Source organism: Quercus robur, chromosome 8 (genome assembly GCF_932294415.1).
Source record: "Quercus robur chromosome 8, dhQueRobu3.1, whole genome shotgun sequence".
Taxonomy (NCBI): Eukaryota; Viridiplantae; Streptophyta; class Magnoliopsida; order Fagales; family Fagaceae; genus Quercus; species Quercus robur.
In genome coordinates, this window is record NC_065541.1 from 46,939,883 (window position 1) to 46,959,904 (window position 20,022).

The following is a 20,022-nucleotide window of genomic DNA, read 5'->3' on the forward strand; positions in this document are numbered from 1 at the left end:
ACAAAAATTGAAAAACAAATTGAGAGAGAGAGAGAGAGAGAGGAGTAACTTTTTTTGTGTGAGAAAACTATGCATATAATGAAAAAGAAAATGTCAAATTTATAGTAAGATGTTGAGAATAAGAAGAGTCAAAATAAAGAAAGATAAAAAGGTAGAGAAAAAATGATATTAAGGTAGAAAGTAATGGGAAGATGAAAACATAAAAGGGAGGGAGTTTTGGAAAATTAATAATAAAAATAATGGTTAAAAGATACTTTAATTTTCAACTTTTAGTAATATATAGATATAGATGAGAAGACTAATCACATGCTAGAACATATACATGAGAAGAATAATCACATACATGAGAAGACTAACCTTGTTTGGGGACTAATTAATAATACATGAGATAACTTTAACATTGTTTGGGGACTTTAAGCCAAGAGCCTTGGGATCTAGAGGAAAATAATTCGAACTACAGGGTAAGTAGTATATATATTTCTTTTTTAGGGTAAGTAATATATTTTATAAGACTATTTATGCATATTATTAAAATGAGTTACTTAACTCATTAAAAAAAATTGCATGACTAAAATTAGATATGAATGATCTGTTTAATTGCCATGTAGTAAACAAAGCTAAGCTAGCACCAAATTTTTTCTATATGACAAATAACAAAACCTTCTGTATCACTATCAATTGTACTTTGCTACTCCATTATGATTCTTAATCCATACTATACTTATTTTCTTTTCTTTTCCTTTTCTATTTGTTTGGGGGTTATTAATTAGATAATGATAAACAATATCTTGCAGCTGGCTTAAAACAAAAACAAAAAACAATATCACGCAGCTACGTTATGCCATTGTGTCGTAATTGAATTTAATATTCTACGGAGGCATCCTTAAGGGAAACACCAAAGAGTTCAGAATTTAATTCCAAACATTGAATATAATCACCCAGGGTGGCTGGGTCAAATGACTCAAATCAGTGCGGTGACCCGTGCAGGTCCAGATGGGGAAGGCAACATACTATATGAATTTACTATGCAGAATTAGAAAGCCTCCAGTTTGCCAGCTCTATGCAGTGTAATTTGTATTCTCATTTTCCTTTTGTCAACAGCTTACAACTGACATTTCTATTAGTCAATTACTCATACGCTGATCATAACTCTAAAAAATACCAATACAAATGCTTCACAACTCAATCTCTTCTCTCTACCTTCATATAAACCCTTTATCCAGTTTCCTATGCTGCTTCCTCTCAGCTTAATTTGTAATCTGTACCAGGTTTTGAACCATGCATTATGTTTATGCCAGCTCTACTTTTCAATTTCACAACCCGGGGTTTGCCAGCTCTATTCCATGGTTGCTATAGTCCAAGTGCACCTATATAAAGCCTGTCACCTTACACTTTATATTCAAACAATCTCATATCTCTATATCCTTCTCAAAATCTAATCCTCTCTAGAGCTCTAAACAGAAGTAACAAAAATGTCTTCCTCTTCTCTTAAAGTAGTAATGCTTTCGCTTGCTTTATTCAGTCTCAGTGCTCTGGTGGCTGCCTCAGCAGGAAATTTTTACCAAGATTTTGATATTACATGGGGCAATGATCACGCAAAGATAGTCAATGCAGGCCAGTTTCTCACTCTTTCTCTTGACAATACTTCCGGTTCTGCTTTCCGATCCAAGAATGAATACCTATTTGGAAGGATTGACATGCAAATCAAGCTTGTAAGTGGCAACTCAGCTGGCACTGTTACCACCTATTATGTAAGTCTCAATCCCTTCTTGACATCTACTTCTAAAATTTTGTTATCCTCCATGATTAATTAAACTTTGAAAAATACTAAAGCTACTATAAATGATTACAAATTGATGTAACAAGTATGTGATTAGCTCCACTTAAACAACATAATAAATAAGTATATGAGTTCCCTTTTTATAATTGGTTACACATAAATTTGTAAGATTTATATAGTAAGATTTGTTAAACATTACCCTTATAGCTAATTTACAAACTTGTGCAGTTATCATCTCAAGGACCAAACCATGATGAAATTGACTTTGAGTTCTTAGGCAACCTGTCTGGAGATCCATATATAGTACATACTAATGTCTTCACACAGGGGGAAGGGAACAGAGAACAGCAATTCTATCTCTGGTTTGATCCCACAAAGGCCTTCCACACCTACTCTTTCATCTGGAATTCTCAAGTTATCATGTATGGACACTATAAAGTACATTGAAATTTCTCAAAAGTTTATTATACTTCAGTTAAGAATAATACAATTGCAAATTCTTCTTGCTTATCAGGTTTTTGGTAGATAACATTCCTATAAGAGTGTTCAACAACTTGAAATCACTTGGTGTTCCATTCCCCAACAGCCAACCCATGAGGATTTACTCAAGCCTCTGGAATGCCGATGATTGGGCAACGAGAGGGGGGCTTGTGAAGACTGACTGGACCAAAGCACCATTCATAGCCTCTTACCGAAATTTTGAGGCCAATGTTTGTGTTTGGTCATCTGGGTCATCATCTTGTGTCTACAATTCAAATTCTTTGCAGACTAATACATGGCAGGATCAAGCACTTGATGCAACAGGTCGAAGAAGGATTCGTTGGGTGCAAAAGAAATATATGATTTACAACTACTGCACTGACTTGAAACGCTTTCCTCAAGGTCTTCCACCCGAATGTAAGAGATCAAAGCTCCGCTAAAGGGACTAAAGCACCCTCATACGATTTTTTTTTTTTTTGGTGACTCAGCATTAGTCTTATAGCTTATGAAAATTCTTTATTCTTTGTGCAAAAATTGTCTAAGAATCAAATAAAATCAAATTTTCTTTTCTTTTGATGGGCATCTTTTCTTTTCCTAACAGCCAATAAATAAATAAATAAATATCTTATCCTTACATATTTCGCACTCCCCAAACCTCCTCATTATAGAAAAGTTTCTCTCCTCTCTCTTCTCTCTCTCTCAGGAGAATCATATCAAGAGGCTAGCGTAAGAAATATCTTCAAGTTTCAATATAGTTTTCGTCTTAAGAACGTCTAAACAAAGGAACTTGGCACTAGCAATCTTTAGATAAGGGGTGATAATATTTGACACAACCAGTAGATACAACACAATTTTAATGAATTAGTGATTTAGATGAGTTTTCATCAAAATAGATTGAAACAAGTCATGCAAATGCCAACTAGCAATTAATTTGAAATAAAATGATTCATTATTTGTGTCAAGGTCAACTCATCTTGACAATAATTGATTTTATCGTGTCATTTGTATCAGACATAAATTTGAATTTTAAATATGACAGGAGTTTAGACCTAGGTTGTAAAACAATTAATCATTTTTAATTTGGATTCAATTAAGTAACGAATTATGCTTGCACGTTTAGTTTATGGTTTTTTTTTTTTTTAATTGGACGTTCAGTTTATGGTTAATCACATTACAAACCAAGATTGCTAATTAAATAAACAAAAAGAAATTACATCAAAAAATAAATAAACAAAATGAAAAAGCAAATAACACAAGTTGATGAAGTGAAAACATTAATCTGGAAAAACTGTTTGACCGTTTACCACCAAACCTCATGGAAACTAATCCACTAAATAGAATTAAAGTTTATACAACATAATCAACCCTAATTATATAGCTACCTCTAATACTACTTACTAACGTGACCACACAACTTCATATCCCTAGAATACTCTATAGCGGATTTTGTTCCCGCGAACACTCTAATTGTAACTTCAAGAACCATCTTAAAGATATTCTCACAACTGCAACTCTATGATGTAGTCAACATCTTCAGCTTAATCACTAGTTTTCAAATCTTCAAAACTTGATGGTAATAGAGATTCTGGTCAAGAACCCTATGCATACAAAAGTCATCTTGTAGTAGTCCTTATATATTCTAGCAAGTAGGGCACAGAATACTAAAGATTGGACGACTTGTTAGGCCTAATTTGGATTCAGGATATGCAATTTTCGAACTATCGAATAGCTATCAAGAAGCTATTGAGCCAATGTCGATCAATCGACTAGGTGTTGAGACTCCAATAAGTTTTGATCTATCGAGTTGTTCTGGGCATGAATCTTGGACTTCAAAATATACTCTAAAAACACATAAGACCCAACTATTTGTTCAGAGTTTGAAACTACAACCTATGGACCTAACAAATTAATTAAGCAGATTAATTTTTATTGATTATATTGTTAAACTCTATTAAGAAACCTTAAAATCCCTAACCTTTTTTACCCAAAACAAAAGAGGAAAAGTCAAGTGTCTTGTAATTCAACCGAAACCTCCTGATATTTGCAATTAGGAATTCCATGGTTTACATTCCCCCATCTCACATTGTAAATTTGTAATTATTAAAAAAAGGGGGTAAAAAACTCTCATTTGAATTTATTTTTTTAAGATTGTGCATACATCTAAATTTGGATGGAACTTCATTACAATGAATTGAAATAAAAAATAATTTAAATTGTATGCTATTAACAATTTAAATAATATTCAAATAAATCTTTGTGTATCACATCTAACATGTGAAATGTGTCCTAAACAGAAGCCCATCATATAAAGATAGGGAAAATTTTAGGCATTTTTGTAGACCCAATTTCACCCTAGTCCAATATCTAAGGGCATTATTGATGCTGCTACCCAAGCTGAAACTACTGATGCTAAGTTGCCCCCAGTTCCACCTAGCAAAGTGAGTAAGACTGGTACTAGTAATGGTAGGAAAAAGTCTTTAGTTTGGAATCATTTTGAAAAAGTAAAGATAGATGAGGGTGTCACTAAGGCTATATGTAATTATTGTCAAAAATCATATCATGCTGATAGTAAGAGTTGTGGTACTAGTAATTTGTTAGCTCATGTGACAATTTGACCTAAGAACCCTAATAGAGAAGATATAGTTAAAGGACAGAAAACCTTAGCTTTTGAACCCAAAAATGATGGAGACGAAGGGTTCTAGCTTGTGTCAACAACCTTTACTATTGAGGCTTCTAAAAAGGCAATTACTGAAATGATTATAATTGATAAGTTGCCTTTTAGATGTGTTGAGGGATATGGGTTTAAGAAATATGTAACTACCTTACAACCTAAGCTTCATCTAAAGGATATTCCATCTCGTCAAACTGTGGCTAGAGATGTGATTGGAATTTATAATAGTAAGAGAAAGAAACTAAGGAAATCCTTGAAGGGTTGTAAGGTATGTCTTACTATGGACACATGAACTTCTATTCAAAATTTGAATTATATATGTCTCACATGTCACTTTCTTGATGATGCTTGGAAGTTGCATAAGAGAATTTTAAATTTTTGTCAAGTTGAAGACCACAAGGGGGAGACTATAGGTAGAAAGATTAAGATGTCTTTGCATGAGTGGGGTATTGATGGCAAATTCACTTTGACAGTGGATAATGCTAGCTCCAATTTAACCACAATTACATTTTTGCAAAGAGTAACAAAAGATTGGAATTGAACAATTTTAGAAAATGAGTTCATGCACATGAGGTGTTGTGCCCATATCCTAAATCTCATTGTGAAGGAGAGTTTGAAAGAAATTGATGCATCTGTTGCTAAGGTGCGTGAAGCTGTGAGGTACGTGAAGTCCTCACCTAATATAAATCAAACTTTTAGGGGTTTTATGGAAAGGTTAGGTATGGAGTCCAAGAGTCTTCTTTGTCTAGATATACCTACTTGGTGGAACTCAACTTATCTCATGTTAGAAATTGCTGAAAATTTTGAGAAAGTGTTCCTTAGAATGAACTTTGAAGATAATAGTTATTCATCGTACTTTAGGACCAAGGAAGATAGTGGTGGTTTAGGTTCTTCTTGTATGAGTGATTTCCAAAATTGTAGGGCATTTGTAACTTTCTTGAGGCTTTTTTACAATGCAACAAAGAAGTTCTCTAACTCTTTGTATGTTACTTCAAATGCCTTCTTCGACGAAATCTTTGTTATTGAGGAGAGTATTTCTCATTTAGTTAAATAACAAAACACCTTCTTGAAAAACACAGCTACAAACATGCAAACTAAATTTGAGAAGTATTGGGGGGAAAGTGATAAAATTAACCTTTTTTGTATGTGACTATGGTTCTCAATCCATGAAAAAATTGAGGTTTTCGAAGTTTTCTTTTTGTGAAATTTATGAGAATTCAGTGGGGAAAGTGATGGTTGATAAGGTGAAATATCTTTTAATGAAGTTGTATAATTTTTACTGTTCTGTTCATTTCCCAAATGTGCAAGAACCAAGTGGGAGTGAGAGAACACAAATGGAATGTGATGCTAGTGATCCATATGTGATGATTCACTCTCAATATGAGCGTTTCTTGGAAGCTAAGCAATCTGTAGGTTGTAGTAATGAAGTTGAAAAGTATTTGGCTGAAAATTGTGATGGTAGAAATGATGTGAATTTTGAGGTATTGGGGTGGTCGAAGGACAGTTGTAGTAGATGCCAACTATTGTCGAAAGTGGCTAAGGATGTGTTGGCTGTACCAGTTTCTACTATTGTATCTGAGTCAGCATTTAACACCGGAGGCCACATTGTTAATCCATTTCAAAGTTCTCTCTCTCCTCTTATAGTTCAAAACCTTGTATGTGCACAAAATTGGCTTCAAGCCATAGTTCCGATTTCTCATCACCAATCTAGGGATGAGGTTGAGGTGTTGGAGGAGGAATTTCATGATTTAGGTAATATGTTTAAATTCTGAAACTTATCTTCTATTAATTCTTATTGAATGTCTCATGTATTCAAACAAAATTTAATCTATTGTATTTATTTCCTTTTCTTTTCTAGTTTTAAATCAACAATCATCAAGTGCATCAACAAGTACAAGCTCAAAATTGGGTTCTAGCTCAGGCAAACGACCCTTAATTAGTATTGAAGATTGATAATTGACTAGGTATGTTACTGCCTTTGACCCCTTACTGTTATAAACTTGTTGTCCTTTCTAGTTGGTCTTGTATTTGGTACTAATGTATTATTTGATAAATATTTTTTTGTCTATTATAGGAAGAATCATTTGTTTTGTAAAGAAGACAACATTTTGGGAACATTTTGGAAGCTCTTTTGTATACTGCCTTTCTAACAATACCACTCTTAATGCTTATAGAAAAGAAATCTTAGTCAATGGGTTTTCTTTTCTATAAATTATAAACTTATTAGCTAGAGTATTTGTCATTCAACACTTTGGAAAAGTTATTTTTTGGAAATACCTGTGGTATTTCATAATTGTAATTAATTATATTGTTGGGAACACTGTATAGCTAGCAAGCTTATTGCCTTATGGTTTACTGCCTTAAAAATTTGCAGTAATCTAATTGTTTTCTTTGCCTCTGTGGCTTACTTAGTATATATCCATTTATATATATATATATATATATATATATATATATATTCTTGGAAATATTGCAGTATAAATCTGTTGCTTATGCTTGCTGTACTTGACTTATTTGTTATTGGAAATATTATTTGTTGTGTGGTTGGCAGGTTTAACATAAGTGTTAAGAATTAATGGCTTTTATGCCTCTGGGTTTTTCTTGAATATATATGACTTGTATTGAGCTACTGGCTTATTGCTAGGTGCTTGTATTGTGAGGATGTTTAACAGATCACATGCGGTCAAAATAGGCATGTTTATGTGTTGTGTTTTGCTATCTTGTCCATGTTATACATTCTATTTTGATGTGTTTATTTTTTGATAGTCAATGTGTGGCTGTTTAACAAGTCACGGGTGGTGAAAATAGGATTTTCTGTGTTGTTAGTTGTGTCATGCTATTTTGTCCAAGTTTTACATTATATTTTGCTGTGTTTATTTTTTGTGGTCAATGTGTGGATGCTTAACAGATGTGGTAAAAATAGGCTTATTTTGTGTGTTGTGGTGAGGTATTTTGTCTAGGATGTTTATGTCCTGAAGGCCCAATGAATCTATAAGTAGAGTAGTTGCTTAATTTAAGTTCATCTTGAAGGCCCATTTAAAAAATAAATAAATATATAAATAAAAGAGTAAAAGGGTGGCCCAATCTATTTTATATGGAAAATTCAAAAAATATGACATCCAAGTAATTTATAAAACTACCAAACTCCTTAATTTGGGTTAAAAAGACTGAAAAAATTGAACTAAAATAAATTTCATAGAAGTCCAAAAAAGTGGCCCAATCTATGGCCCAAACCCACCTAACCGACAACTCTGGCCTACCTAATTGATGGCCCGAAATACTGCGTTCTTCCCGACTATTCAATCAAATATGGGTCTAAGATCCAACCACCCGACCTAATCGGGTCGAGTATGGTTCAGGCCCGAACCCGAACCAGCCCGATCCGTGGACAGGCCTATTGCCAAGAATCAAGTACACACGGCACCTAAAAAATATTTTATAGTGATAAGTTGATTACTTATGTTTTGTTATTTCCATTTTCTTATTATATGAAAATTTTTCTAAGCTTGTGTATAATTTTAAAACTTAACACCTTTTTTTAGGGACTTGTAATTTTTCCAATTTCCCACAAAATACTGATCCAAACACACAAAGAATTGCTAGGTGTTTGGAATAAAAATACACGCTTGTACCTAAAAAAAAAAGATGTCTAGCTTTAGTTAAAAGGCTCTAATATGCTAAATAAAATCCAAAAAACAAAACAAAACAATACTCCCTATCATTATGCTAATGGGAAAGTGCATAGAACGTCAGTATTTATATTCTTAATTTTGTTTTTAATAAGAAGTTAGAATTATATTCTTAATTTTAAATAAAATAACATGGGCTAAGTGCAACTAGCATCTATGGTTCCAGCAGGGGTAGGACCAAGTTTATGTATATCACCACCAAACGCGTAAATCAACTAGCTTTTCTGTTCAAAAATTGCGGGGGGACTACTTTGCCAGCTCTATGCAGCCTGTTTGGTACTCCAACCACCATGCCCTCTTTCACACACCCTGGTCTGGTGTTCGTTTTTGTCAATGGATTATAGCTTTAAATTTCCTTTAGCGGACTGATTATAGCTTTGAATACATGATCAATTATATACAATAAATTACCGATTGTTCTAAAAGTTTAAATTACTAAAAAATTGGTTAAATTTGTAACTTGTAAAACAATTTGTATATAATAACACTGCTCTTAAAAATTGTAAATTTAATCGTTTAACAATAATTCTAATACTCTATCTCACGTATGCGCCTAAACTCTTTTTTAATAAGTAAAGTTATTTAACATTTTAAATGAAAAGTAGAGTATTAATTTGTGGCGAAAGTGAGAGATAGAGTGAAGACAGTGAATGAATTCAAGATATCATATTCTTTACTGTGATAAATTACAAATTGTTCCAAAAACTTAAACTAATAAGAAATTATGAATTTAATCATAATTCTAACCTAAAATATCCCATCTCAACCATCACACCAACTTACTGGTTTCCCATCTTCTTCTTCTTCTTTGTCTCATCATTATGCAAACCTGTCTCCAGTTTTGAGCTGAATTTTGCCAAAGCGCCTTTAGTTTAATTGATAACAACCTGGCTTTGCCAGCACTACTCAACGGCTTATAGCTCCAGTTGCACCTATATATAGGCTTCAAACTTGAACTAGTTTCATCACAACCTCATCTCTCTCACAAGCAACTGATCTCCTCCTTTCTAGAGCTCTTAAAGTGACAACAATGTCTACTACTACCTCTTCTTCACTCCAAGTTTCATTGCTGCTTTCATTGTTCATTCTTACTTCTCTAGCGGCTGTCTCAGTTGGCAACTTCCATCAAGACTTTGACATCACTTGGGGAGATAACCGTGCAAAGATACTTGATGGAGGCAATCTTCTTACTCTTTCCCTTGATAAAACTTCCGGCTCCGGTTTCCAGTCCAAGAATGAGTACCTATTTGGGAGGATTGACATGCAAATCAAGCTTGTAGCTGGAAATTCTGCAGGCACTGTCACTGCTTATTACGTAAGTCTCGCTTCCTCTTCAACATCACTTAGTTCCAAATTTGTAAAGTGGTTTCAAATCTCACTATTTCAAAGTACGTTTCACTTTTTTCTGCGACAACTTTTTCAAACAATCCTAATCAAAAAGTTGAAAAATAAGTTGTACACTAACCCAATTATTTAAGGTTTTCATAGCTCATTTTATTGAACTGCTTTGCAGTTATCTTCTCAAGGACCTACACACGATGAGATTGACTACGAGTTCTTGGGAAACGTGTCTGGGGATCCATACATACTCCATACCAATGTGTTCTCACAGGGAAAAGGCAATAGGGAGCAACAATTCTATCTCTGGTTTGATCCCACAATGGCATTCCACACATACTCCATCGTCTGGAACACTCAACGCATCATGTAATATATAATAGACACTATATCCATTGAACTTTCATATAACTTCATTTAGAATAAGTAAATTAATAATACATTTGCAACTTCTTGCTTTACAGGTTCTTGGTGGATAACATTCCTATAAGAGTGTTTAACAACCTGGAATCAATTGGTATTCCATTTCCCAAAAGCCAACCCATGAGGACTTACTCAAGCCTCTGGAATGCTGATGACTGGGCAACAAGAGGTGGGCTTGTAAAGACTGACTGGACAAAAGCTCCATTTACAGCTTCTTACAGAAACTTCAAAGCCAATGCTTGTGTTTGGTCCTCGGAATCATCCTGTGTCTCCTTGTCTACCAATTCCTTGCAGACCAGTGAATGGCAGAATCAAGCTCTTGATGCAAATGGAAGGAACAGAATCAGATGGGTGCAACAGAAGTACATGGTTTACAACTATTGCAATGACTTTAAACGTTTCCCTCAAGGTCTCCCAGCTGAATGCAAGCGATCAAGGTTCCTCTAGAGATGCTAAATTGGCCTATATATTCAATTGTTGATTCCTCTGTATCAATATGAATTCTTTATTCTTTGTGCAAAAATATGTTGTAAGCAAAATAAATCAGTTTTTTTTTTTTTTTTTTTATGAAAGGAAAATAAATCAGTTGTGACTAATTCTATAGCAAAGCTTCGATTTGATTCTAAAGATGTCAAAAGGGAGATGAAGAAGGAGATAGAAAAGCACATGGCACAACATGTAGTGCCCTGAGAAGTTCTTATTGCATCATCAAAAGTGACATTTGATTATTGAACTTAAGCTCAAATCTTGAAGTAATTAGACGTGGTAGACATTTTTAGGTTTAGAGGGTATTTTGGTAATTTTTAGGTTTCAGTGGTCTTTTGGTCATTTTTTAGGTTTATGGGGTATTTTGGTAATTTTTAGTTTTCGGGGGTATTTTGGTCATATTTTAGGTTTTGGAGGTGTTTCGGTCATTTTTTTTATGTTTCGGGAATATTTTGGTCATTTTTTAGGTTTGGAGTGCATTTCGGCAATTTTAGAGGATTTTATGAATAATTTGGTCATTTTCAAGTTTTAGGGGCAATTTGGTAATTTTGATTATTGGTTAATTGGGTGGGTTGAGGTTTACCCATAATAATTTGGTTGAGTTTGGTTTGAGTTAGATCTAATTAGTTAAATGGGTAATAATGGGTAAATGGATAATATCCAAACCCTACCCAAAATATTTGGATAATATCCAAACCCTACCCAATTACCTTCTACCCATTAAGAACTGGGTATTACCCAGAATAATTGGATCGGGTAGGGTTGGATATCCATTACCTAATGGGTATGGCCATCCCTATCTATAAGTATCAATTGTACTTTGCTACTCCATTATGATTCTTAATCCATACTATACTTATTTTCTTTTCTTTTCCTTTTCTATTTTTTGGGGGTTACTAGATAATGATAAAAAATATCTTGCAGCTGGCTTAAAACAAAAACAAAAAACAAGATCATGCAGCTACGTTATGCCATTGTGTCATAATTAAATTTAATATTCTACAGAGGAATGCTTAAGGGAAACACCAAAGAGTTCAGAATTTAATGCCAAACCTTAAATATAATCACCCAGGGTGGCTGGGTCAAATCCATGTGGTGACCCGTGCAGGTCCAGATGGGGAAGGCAACATACTATATGAATTTACTATGCAGAGTTAGAAAGCCTCAAGTTGGCCAGCTCTATGCAGTGTAGTTTGTATTCTCATTTTCCTTTTTGTCAACGGCTTACAACTCTGACATTTCTATTAGTCAATTACTGATACGCTGATCATAACTCTAAAAAAATACCAATACAAATGCTTCACAACTCAATCTCTACTCTCTACCTTCACATAAACCCTTTATCCAGTTTCCTATGATGCTTCCTCTCAGCTTAATTTGTAATCTGTCCCAGGTTTTGAACCATGCATTATGTTTATGCCAGCTCTACTATTCAATTTCACAACTTGGGTTTTGCCAGCTCTATTCCACGGTTGCTATACTCCAAGTGCACCTATATAAAGCCTGTCACCTTACACTTCACATTCAAACAATCTTATATTTCTATATCCTTCTCATAAATCATAATCTCATCCTCTCTTGAGCTCTAAACAGAAGTAACAAAAATGTCTTCCTCTTCTCTTCAAGTGGTAATGCTTTTGCTTGCTTTATTCAGTCTCAGTGCTCTGGTGGCAGCCTCAGCAGGAAATTTTGGCCAAGATTTTGATATTACATGGGGCAATGATCACGTTAAGATGCTCGATGGAGGCCGGTTTCTCACTCTTTCTCTTGACAATACTTCCGGTTCTGCTTTCCAATCCAAGAATGAATATCTATTTGGCAGAATTGACATGCAAATCAAGCTTGTAAGTGGCAACTCAGCTGGCACTGTTACTACCTATTATGTAAGTTTCAATACCTTCTTGACATCTACTTCTAAAATTTTGTTATCCTCCACGATTAATTCAACTTTAAAAAAATACTATAGTTATTACAAAATGATTACAAATTGATGTAACCACTTAAAAACATAATAAATAAGTGCCTCCCTTTTTATGATTGGTGACATATAAATTTGTAAGATTTATATCTTAAAATTTGTTAAACACTACTCTAATGGCTAATTTACAAACTTGTGCAGTTATCATCTCAAGGACCAAACCATGATGAAATTGACTTTGAGTTCTTAGGCAACCTGTCTGGAGATCCATATATAGTTCATACCAATGTCTTCACACACGGGGAAGGGAACAGAGAACAGCAATTCTATCTCTGGTTTGATCCCACAAAGGCCTTCCACACATACTCTTTCATCTGGAATTCTCAAGTTATCATGTATGGACACTATAAAGTACATTGAAATTTCTCAAAAGTTTATTATACTTCAGTTAAGAATGTTAATTCTAATACAATTGTAAATTCTTATTGCTCATCAGGTCTTTGGTAGATAACATTCCTATAAGAGTGTTCAACAACTTGAAATCACTTGGTGTTCCATTCCCCAACAGCCAACCCATGAGGATTTACTCAAGCCTCTGGAATGCCGATGATTGGGCAACGAGAGGGGGGCTTGTGAAGACTGACTGGACCAATGCACCATTCATAGCCTCTTACAGAAATTTTGAGGCCAATGCTTGCGTTTGGTCATCTGGGTCATCATCTTGTGTCTACAATTCAAATTCTTTGTAGACTAATACATGGCAGGATCAAGCACTTGATGCAACAGGTCGAAGAAGGATTCGTTGGGTGCAAAAGAAATATATGATTTACAACTACTGCACTGACTTGAAACGCTTTCCTCAAGGTCTCCCACCCGAATGTAAGAGTTCAAAGCTCCACTGAAGGGACTAAAGCACCCTCATACGAATCTTTTTCTTTTTCCTTTTGTCGCTCAGCATTAGATTTATAGCTTATGAAAATTCTTTATTCTTTGTGCAAAAATTGTCTAAGAACCAAATAAAATCAAATTTTCTTTTCTTTTGAGGTGCATCTTTTCTTTTCCTAACAATCAATAATTAAATAAATATCTTATCCTTACATATTTCGCACTTCCCAAACCTCCTCATTATAGAAAAATGACAACACCCCCCATCCCCACCAAAAAAAGAGAAAACTCTCTCTCTCTCTCTCTCTCTCTCTCTCTCTCTCTCTCTCTGTGTGGAGAATCATAGCAAGAGGCTAGCGTAAGAAATATCTTCAAGTTTCAATATAGTTTTTGTCTTAAGAATGTCTAAACAAAGGAATTTGGCACTAACAATCTTTAGATAAGGGGTGATAATATTTGACACAACCAGTAGATACAACACAATTTTAATGAATTAGTGATTTAGATGAGTTTTCATCAAAATAGATTGAAACAAGTCATGCAAATGCCAACTAGCAATTAATTTGAAATAAAATGGTTCATTATTTGTGTCAAGGTGGGTCAACTCATCTTGACAATAATTGATTTTATCGTGTCATTTGTATCTGACATAAATTTGAATTTTAAATATAGAATTAAGTATGATGGGAGTTTAGACCCATGTTGTAAAAAAATTAATCATTTTTAATCCGAATTCAATTAAGTAACCAATTATGCTTGCATGTTTAGTTTATGGTTAATCACATTACAAACCAATATCGCTAATTGAATAAACAAAAAGATATTTCCTCAAAAAAGATAAACAAAAAGAAAAAGCAAATAACACAAGTTGATGAAGTGAAAACATTAATCTAGAAAAACTATTCAACGGTTTACCACCAACCCTCATGGAAACTGATCAACTAGATAGAATTGAATTTTATACAACATGATCAACCCTAATTATATAACTACCTCTAGCACTACTTTCTTAAATGACCACACAACTTCAAATCCCTAGAAAACTCTATAGCAGATTTTATTCACACGAACACTCTATTCGTAACTTCAAGAACCATCTTAAAGATAATCTCACAGCTGCAACTTTGTGATGTTATCAACATCTTCAACTTGATCACTAGTTTTCAAATCTTCAAAACTTGATGGTAATAGAGATTCTGGTCAAGAATCCTACGCAAACAAAAGTCGTCTTGTAGTAGTCCTTATATATTCTAGCAAGTAAGGCACATAATACTAGAGATTGGATGACTTGTAAGGCCGAATTTAGATTTAGGATCTGCAATTTTCAAACTATTGAATAGCTATCAAGAAGCTATTGAGCCAATCTCGATCAATCAACTAGGTGTTGAGACTCCAATAAGTTTTGATCTATCGAGTTGTTCTGGGCATGAATCTTGGACTTCAAATATACTCTAAAAACACATAAGACCCAATTATTTGTTCATAGTTTGAAACTACAACCTATGGACCTAACAAATTAATTAAGCAAATTTTTATTGATTATATTGTTAAACTCTATTAACAAACCTCAAAATCTCTAACCCTTTTTACCCAAAACAAAGGGGGAAAAGCCAAGTGTCTTGTAAGTTGTAATTCAACTAAGACCTCCTGATATTTGCAATTAAGAATTTCATGGTTTAAATTCCCCCATCTCACATTGTAAATTTGTAATTATTAAAAATAAATAAATAAACTCTCATTTGAATTTATTTTTTAAAGATTGTATATACTTCTAAATTTGGATGGAAATTCATTACAATGAAATGAAATAAAAGGTAATTTAGATTTTAGATTGTATGCTATTAGCAATTTAATTAATATTCAAATAAATCTTTGTGTTTTGAAATTACATCAAACATGTGAAATGTGTCCTAAACAGAAGCCCATCATATAAAGATAGGGAAAATTTTAGGCATTTCTGTAGACCCAATTTCACCCACAGACTCTAGTCCAATATTTTAGGGGGGGGGGGGGGGGGGAATTATAAATTTTTTATTAAAAATACAAATATTTTTAACAGTTTTTACATTTTTCATTAAAATAGTGTATTAAAATTTCCTTAAAAGTGAATTATTCACCGGACCCATACACATACAAAGAAACTCTTAGGAAAATGATGGCAATAGATCCCTAAAACCCTGACCGTTCTTTCTCTCTTTCTGTTTGTTCTAAAACCCCTAACCCTAGTAGACTGACTCTGTTCCGTCTCTACTCTCAACCCCTTTGCTTCCATGGCCACCACCAAACCCAACCGAACCGAAAACCCAAATCCAGTCCCAATCCCACCTCTGGCTCCCACCAGGGTGAGCCCCAAGGTTATCCATAAAGCCGTAAATGCTCTTCTCAAATGGCAAAACACCAACTCCCAGTCCCTCACCCAAAAACCCCAACTCCTTCATCACAGCGATAAGTTTTTCTACCTCACTCTCACCCTCAAGAAAATCCCATCTCAACCTAATAACACAAACCCACACAAAATCCAACTCCCACATACCCTTCTCTCCCCACACCTCCCACCTGAGCTCTGTCTCATAATTGATGATCGTCCACACTCCAATCTCAACAAAGCCTCTGCCAAATCCAAAATCGATTCTGAACAAATACCCATCTCGAAAGTCCTCAAATTGTCCGAGTTGAAATCAGATTTTCGTTCCTTTGAGGCCAAGAGGAAGCTCTGTGATTCCTATGACATGTTCTTTGCTGACAAAAGGGTTGTGTCCCTTTTGTCTGGTTTGTTGGGGAAGCCTTTTTCTAAGAAGAAGAAGGCTCCGGTGCCGTTGGATTTGAAGCACAACAATTGGAAGGAGCAGGTTGAGAAGGCGTGTTCTTCGGCGTTGTTGTTTTTGGGGACTGGAACTTGTTGTGTGGTGAAGATGGCAAGGGTGAGTATGGAGCAAAAAGAGATTGTGGAGAATGTGGTGGCGGCGATTAATGGGATTTCGGAGGTTGTCCCAAGGAAGTGGGGTGGTATAAGGTCATTGCATTTGAAGCTGCTTGAGTCGTTGGCATTGCCATTGTATCAGTCAGAACCGGAGGAGAGGTTGATGATTGAGGGAGTTAAGGAGGAGGAGGTGAAGGGAAAGGGGATGAAGGGTGAGAGAGTCGGGATGCAGAAGGATGGGAATATAGGTGAGGTGTTAGTTGAAGATGAATTGGGAATTAATGAAGGTGAGGATAATGAGAATGGTGAAATATTGGGTAGTAAGAAGAGGAAAAAGGGAGATAAGGGTGAAGGAGTGGTTTCTAGTGAATCGAAAGGCTTGAAGAAGTTGGCTATGGTGAATAAAGATGATCTTACGGAGAATATAGATGGGTTGTTCACCGCACAGGGGAAGAAGCAAGATGGTGGTATAAAGAAAAGGAAGGTTGGGTTGGCTTTGGAAGATGGGAATTCTGGGGAAAAGAAGGATAAGAGGAAGAAAAGTGGAGAAATGGAGGTGAAGGCTAAGAAAGGCAAGAAAGCAGCGGAGTAATTTGATTTAGAAGACTAAAGAAGTTAGAGATGGTAATTCATACTCTGAAAAAATTTTGTTTTAATTATATAATCAATAGTGATTTGTGTTAATTTGGTTGGAGTACAGAAATTCTGCTAGTTGACATCACTAACTATTTTCTTTGGTATCTTGATTATGAAGAAAAATATAGTGATTGATTTAATGTTTTAGTGCTATATATTTGCCTGACTTATATATCTGAAATTTGGTCTTGTTCTTGTACGCAAGGTTTAATGTTTAGGCAGGCATTATTGTTTTGATATTCTACTCATTTCATGGTTATAACTTATCAATGTTTAATACATATCACTGAAGAAAAGGGTGAGGATGTAACTTTGAGAGTGAGTGCAGCCTAAATCCTTGTTGGTTGTTTTTGTTAGTAGTTAAAACTTAAAACTCCTTGTAGCTCAATTTGCTACTAGCAACAATTTAGAATCAGTCTTGGAAAATGATGGAGGAATGATGAGGACTAATTAATGGATTAACAACTCATTAGTGATGAGGTTTATTCGGCACCAACTTTGGATTGACTACTCATTCCTCCATGCCACTTCAAATGCTTATCCCTCAATTTTCATTTCTAGATGAGTGCTTGAATTTAAATTTATTTTGTGAATCTTATTTTTGTTTTGGCACTCTATTTATTAGTTAGAAAATCCATTTCTTTCAAAACTTATCTTATGCATTCAATTATAATTCAGTTATCCTTGTATGGCAGTCCAGACATCTGGCAAAGTCAAAAGTCATTTTCTGATAGATGTACGATTCATCAATCAAGAGTATAAAGTGATCCTAGTATTCAACTTGTTGAATGATATGTACAGTAGTTACTAATCAACAAATCAGCTTTTTTCCCCTCTTTCTTATATGAACTTTTTGACTTATTCAGTATACGTTTTATCAGAATTAAATTGATTGAAAGAGGATTAGTTATGACAAATGATGCAAGCCTTTGAATGATAGCAGGTCCTATTAGGTCTCTTCAGCAATTCGAATGAGATGTTTAAAAAATCTGCTAGAACACTCATTGGCTTGAATGATAGCAGGTCCTATTTTCACATTTTGGTGCATGTTGAGGATATCATGTAATGGAATCATTTGTATCATATATCTGAGTGCAGTTGGTTGTGGGATGACTTTTGGTGGCTTTTTGGCCTTGTTTAGGCCATATTTTGGTGAAGAATTTGCTTTGGTGGCTTTTTGTGACATTCAGGTTATGTTCTGGCGTAGAATTTTCTGAAACTTCCTGCTTTTTGATTTGTTGGATACTCCATTAGTTTGGTTCTCTTGACTATGGTTGTCAGCTTGCCTCTAGTTTTGCAGAGATTACTAGCTAGAGCATGTTAATTAGGATGACAGAGTAAAGACTTGTCTAGCCTACGCAATTTAAGAAATATTTGGTTTGCTGAGTGTGATCATATTATAGTTTGTTTCGGTCTCTAAGAATTGATCACCAAAGCTTGTTAGTGCTGGTAAATTTGAGGACATTGTGCAGCTGAAGAAAGCTACTAAGGTTGGTGTTGAAGTGTGTGGTTCAGTTCTTGCACATGAATAGAGAATGGAAAAGTGAAGCCATTCCGCCAATGAACTCTAGCTTGAATCTCGCCTTCACCCTTCCCCCACCCCTTGGGACCAAAAATAGTCCCATCAAAAAAAAATTTGAAAAAAAAGGGCAGACAGTGAGGTTATGGATTTTATTAAAGAATTATGTAATGTGAAGCCAATCTATATACCTGGCTAATGGTTACTGAGGGTTTAGACTCTAGATTCTCAAGCTTGTGCTTTGGGTATGTTTAGCAATGATCTTGCACATTCTTTCTTTATATTTTTGGTTTAAAGTTTTTTGGGTTAATGGAATTTTCCCTTCGTCAACAGAGGTATCATAGCATTCTTGCAAGAGATTTCAATGGACTCTGGCTCAAATCTTCTTCTCATTGCAAATGCTAGGTGGAGGGTGAGGTCGTAGGTTTAAGATCCATTAGATATATGTATAACTTACCAAAAAAATAAAATTTTAAAAAGCCATTCTTGCAAGTGATGAGCCATGGGGGATAGGCGTCACTTTTTAATATTATTTACAAATATGAATCACAAGATTGATAGGCAAGAAAATCATTGAAGTTGTAGAACGAACTATTTAGTGAGGGGTGTGCATGGGTTGGGATAGGTTGGATTTAAGGTTTTTTTTTTTTTTTTTTTTTTTTTTTAACCCAACTCAACCTTCTTAAGATGATAAATCTTCAATTCAAAGTAACTCTTTTATCAAGCCTAATAAAAAAAAAAAATTAGGTTTTCATTCAATTATTTAAGTCCATTATTCAATAAATGATTACATTTTAAATAGTTAAGAGATCTGGGGTTCAATTCCCGCCTACATCAAAAACTGATTAGTATCTTAGTCTGATGATAAAAAGTTATTATCAAGAACGGACGTCATAAGTTAAAACTCTCTTCAAAAACAAAGTCTAATATTCTAATTTCATTAAGATTAAGTCTTAAATTTTTAAAATAATCAAACTTAAAAATTAAAAGTAAGTCTTAAAATCCAAAACAAATCAACCTAACAAATTTAAAATAAATATATATTTTTTAAACCAATAATAGCATGGGTTGGGTTGGGTTATACAAGTTAGAAATTTTGTCAACCCAAATTTCGATCTACCCAAACTTTTTTTAAAAATGGGGTAAATTATATGAACTTTCCTTGAGATTCAAGGAAATGATACTCCAAAAGAAACCTTAAGAGAATTGACACTCCCCTTTTTTAAGGTTTGAAGAAATCAACACATTAATCCTTACATTAATAACAGTAATACAAT

At 34.3% G+C, this 20,022-nt stretch overlaps 4 protein-coding genes across 5 annotated transcripts; all 4 read left to right on the forward strand.

Annotated features, from left to right (window-relative positions):
• The first annotated feature begins 1,349 nt into the window (after nucleotides 1–1,349).
• On the forward strand, nucleotides 1,350–13,828 carry LOC126696701 (xyloglucan endotransglucosylase protein 1-like). 2 transcript variants are annotated; one of them, XM_050393385.1, is made up of 4 exons: nucleotides 1,350–1,751; nucleotides 2,009–2,202; nucleotides 2,295–2,584; nucleotides 13,572–13,828. In XM_050393385.1, the coding sequence occupies exons 1-4, from the start codon at nucleotides 1,473–1,475 to the stop codon at nucleotides 13,685–13,687; spliced, it is 879 nt and encodes a 292-aa protein (XP_050249342.1). In that variant the 5' UTR covers nucleotides 1,350–1,472; the 3' UTR covers nucleotides 13,688–13,828. The 2 variants fall into 2 exon arrangements, with proteins under 2 accessions (XP_050249342.1, XP_050249341.1); XM_050393384.1 differs by lacking the exon at nucleotides 13,572–13,828 and having other exon boundaries at nucleotides 1,359–1,751; nucleotides 2,295–2,834.
• Nucleotides 9,514–11,137, forward strand: LOC126696699 (xyloglucan endotransglucosylase protein 1-like). Its single transcript, XM_050393383.1, has 3 exons — nucleotides 9,514–9,935; nucleotides 10,134–10,327; nucleotides 10,423–11,137. Exons 1-3 carry the CDS (start codon nucleotides 9,651–9,653, stop codon nucleotides 10,826–10,828), a joined length of 885 nt encoding a protein of 294 aa, XP_050249340.1. The 5' UTR covers nucleotides 9,514–9,650; the 3' UTR covers nucleotides 10,829–11,137.
• Nucleotides 12,270–13,828, forward strand: LOC126696702 (xyloglucan endotransglucosylase protein 1-like). Its single transcript, XM_050393386.1, has 3 exons — nucleotides 12,270–12,750; nucleotides 12,987–13,180; nucleotides 13,282–13,828. The coding sequence occupies exons 1-3, from the start codon at nucleotides 12,472–12,474 to the stop codon at nucleotides 13,532–13,534; spliced, it is 726 nt and encodes a 241-aa protein (XP_050249343.1). The 5' UTR covers nucleotides 12,270–12,471; the 3' UTR covers nucleotides 13,535–13,828.
• A 1,984-nt stretch (nucleotides 13,829–15,812) lies between these two features.
• Nucleotides 15,813–18,465, forward strand: LOC126696703 (uncharacterized). The gene has a single exon (XM_050393388.1). It carries the CDS (start codon nucleotides 15,941–15,943, stop codon nucleotides 17,180–17,182), a length of 1,242 nt encoding a protein of 413 aa, XP_050249345.1. The 5' UTR covers nucleotides 15,813–15,940; the 3' UTR covers nucleotides 17,183–18,465.
• The last annotated feature ends 1,557 nt before the right edge of the window (nucleotides 18,466–20,022 follow it).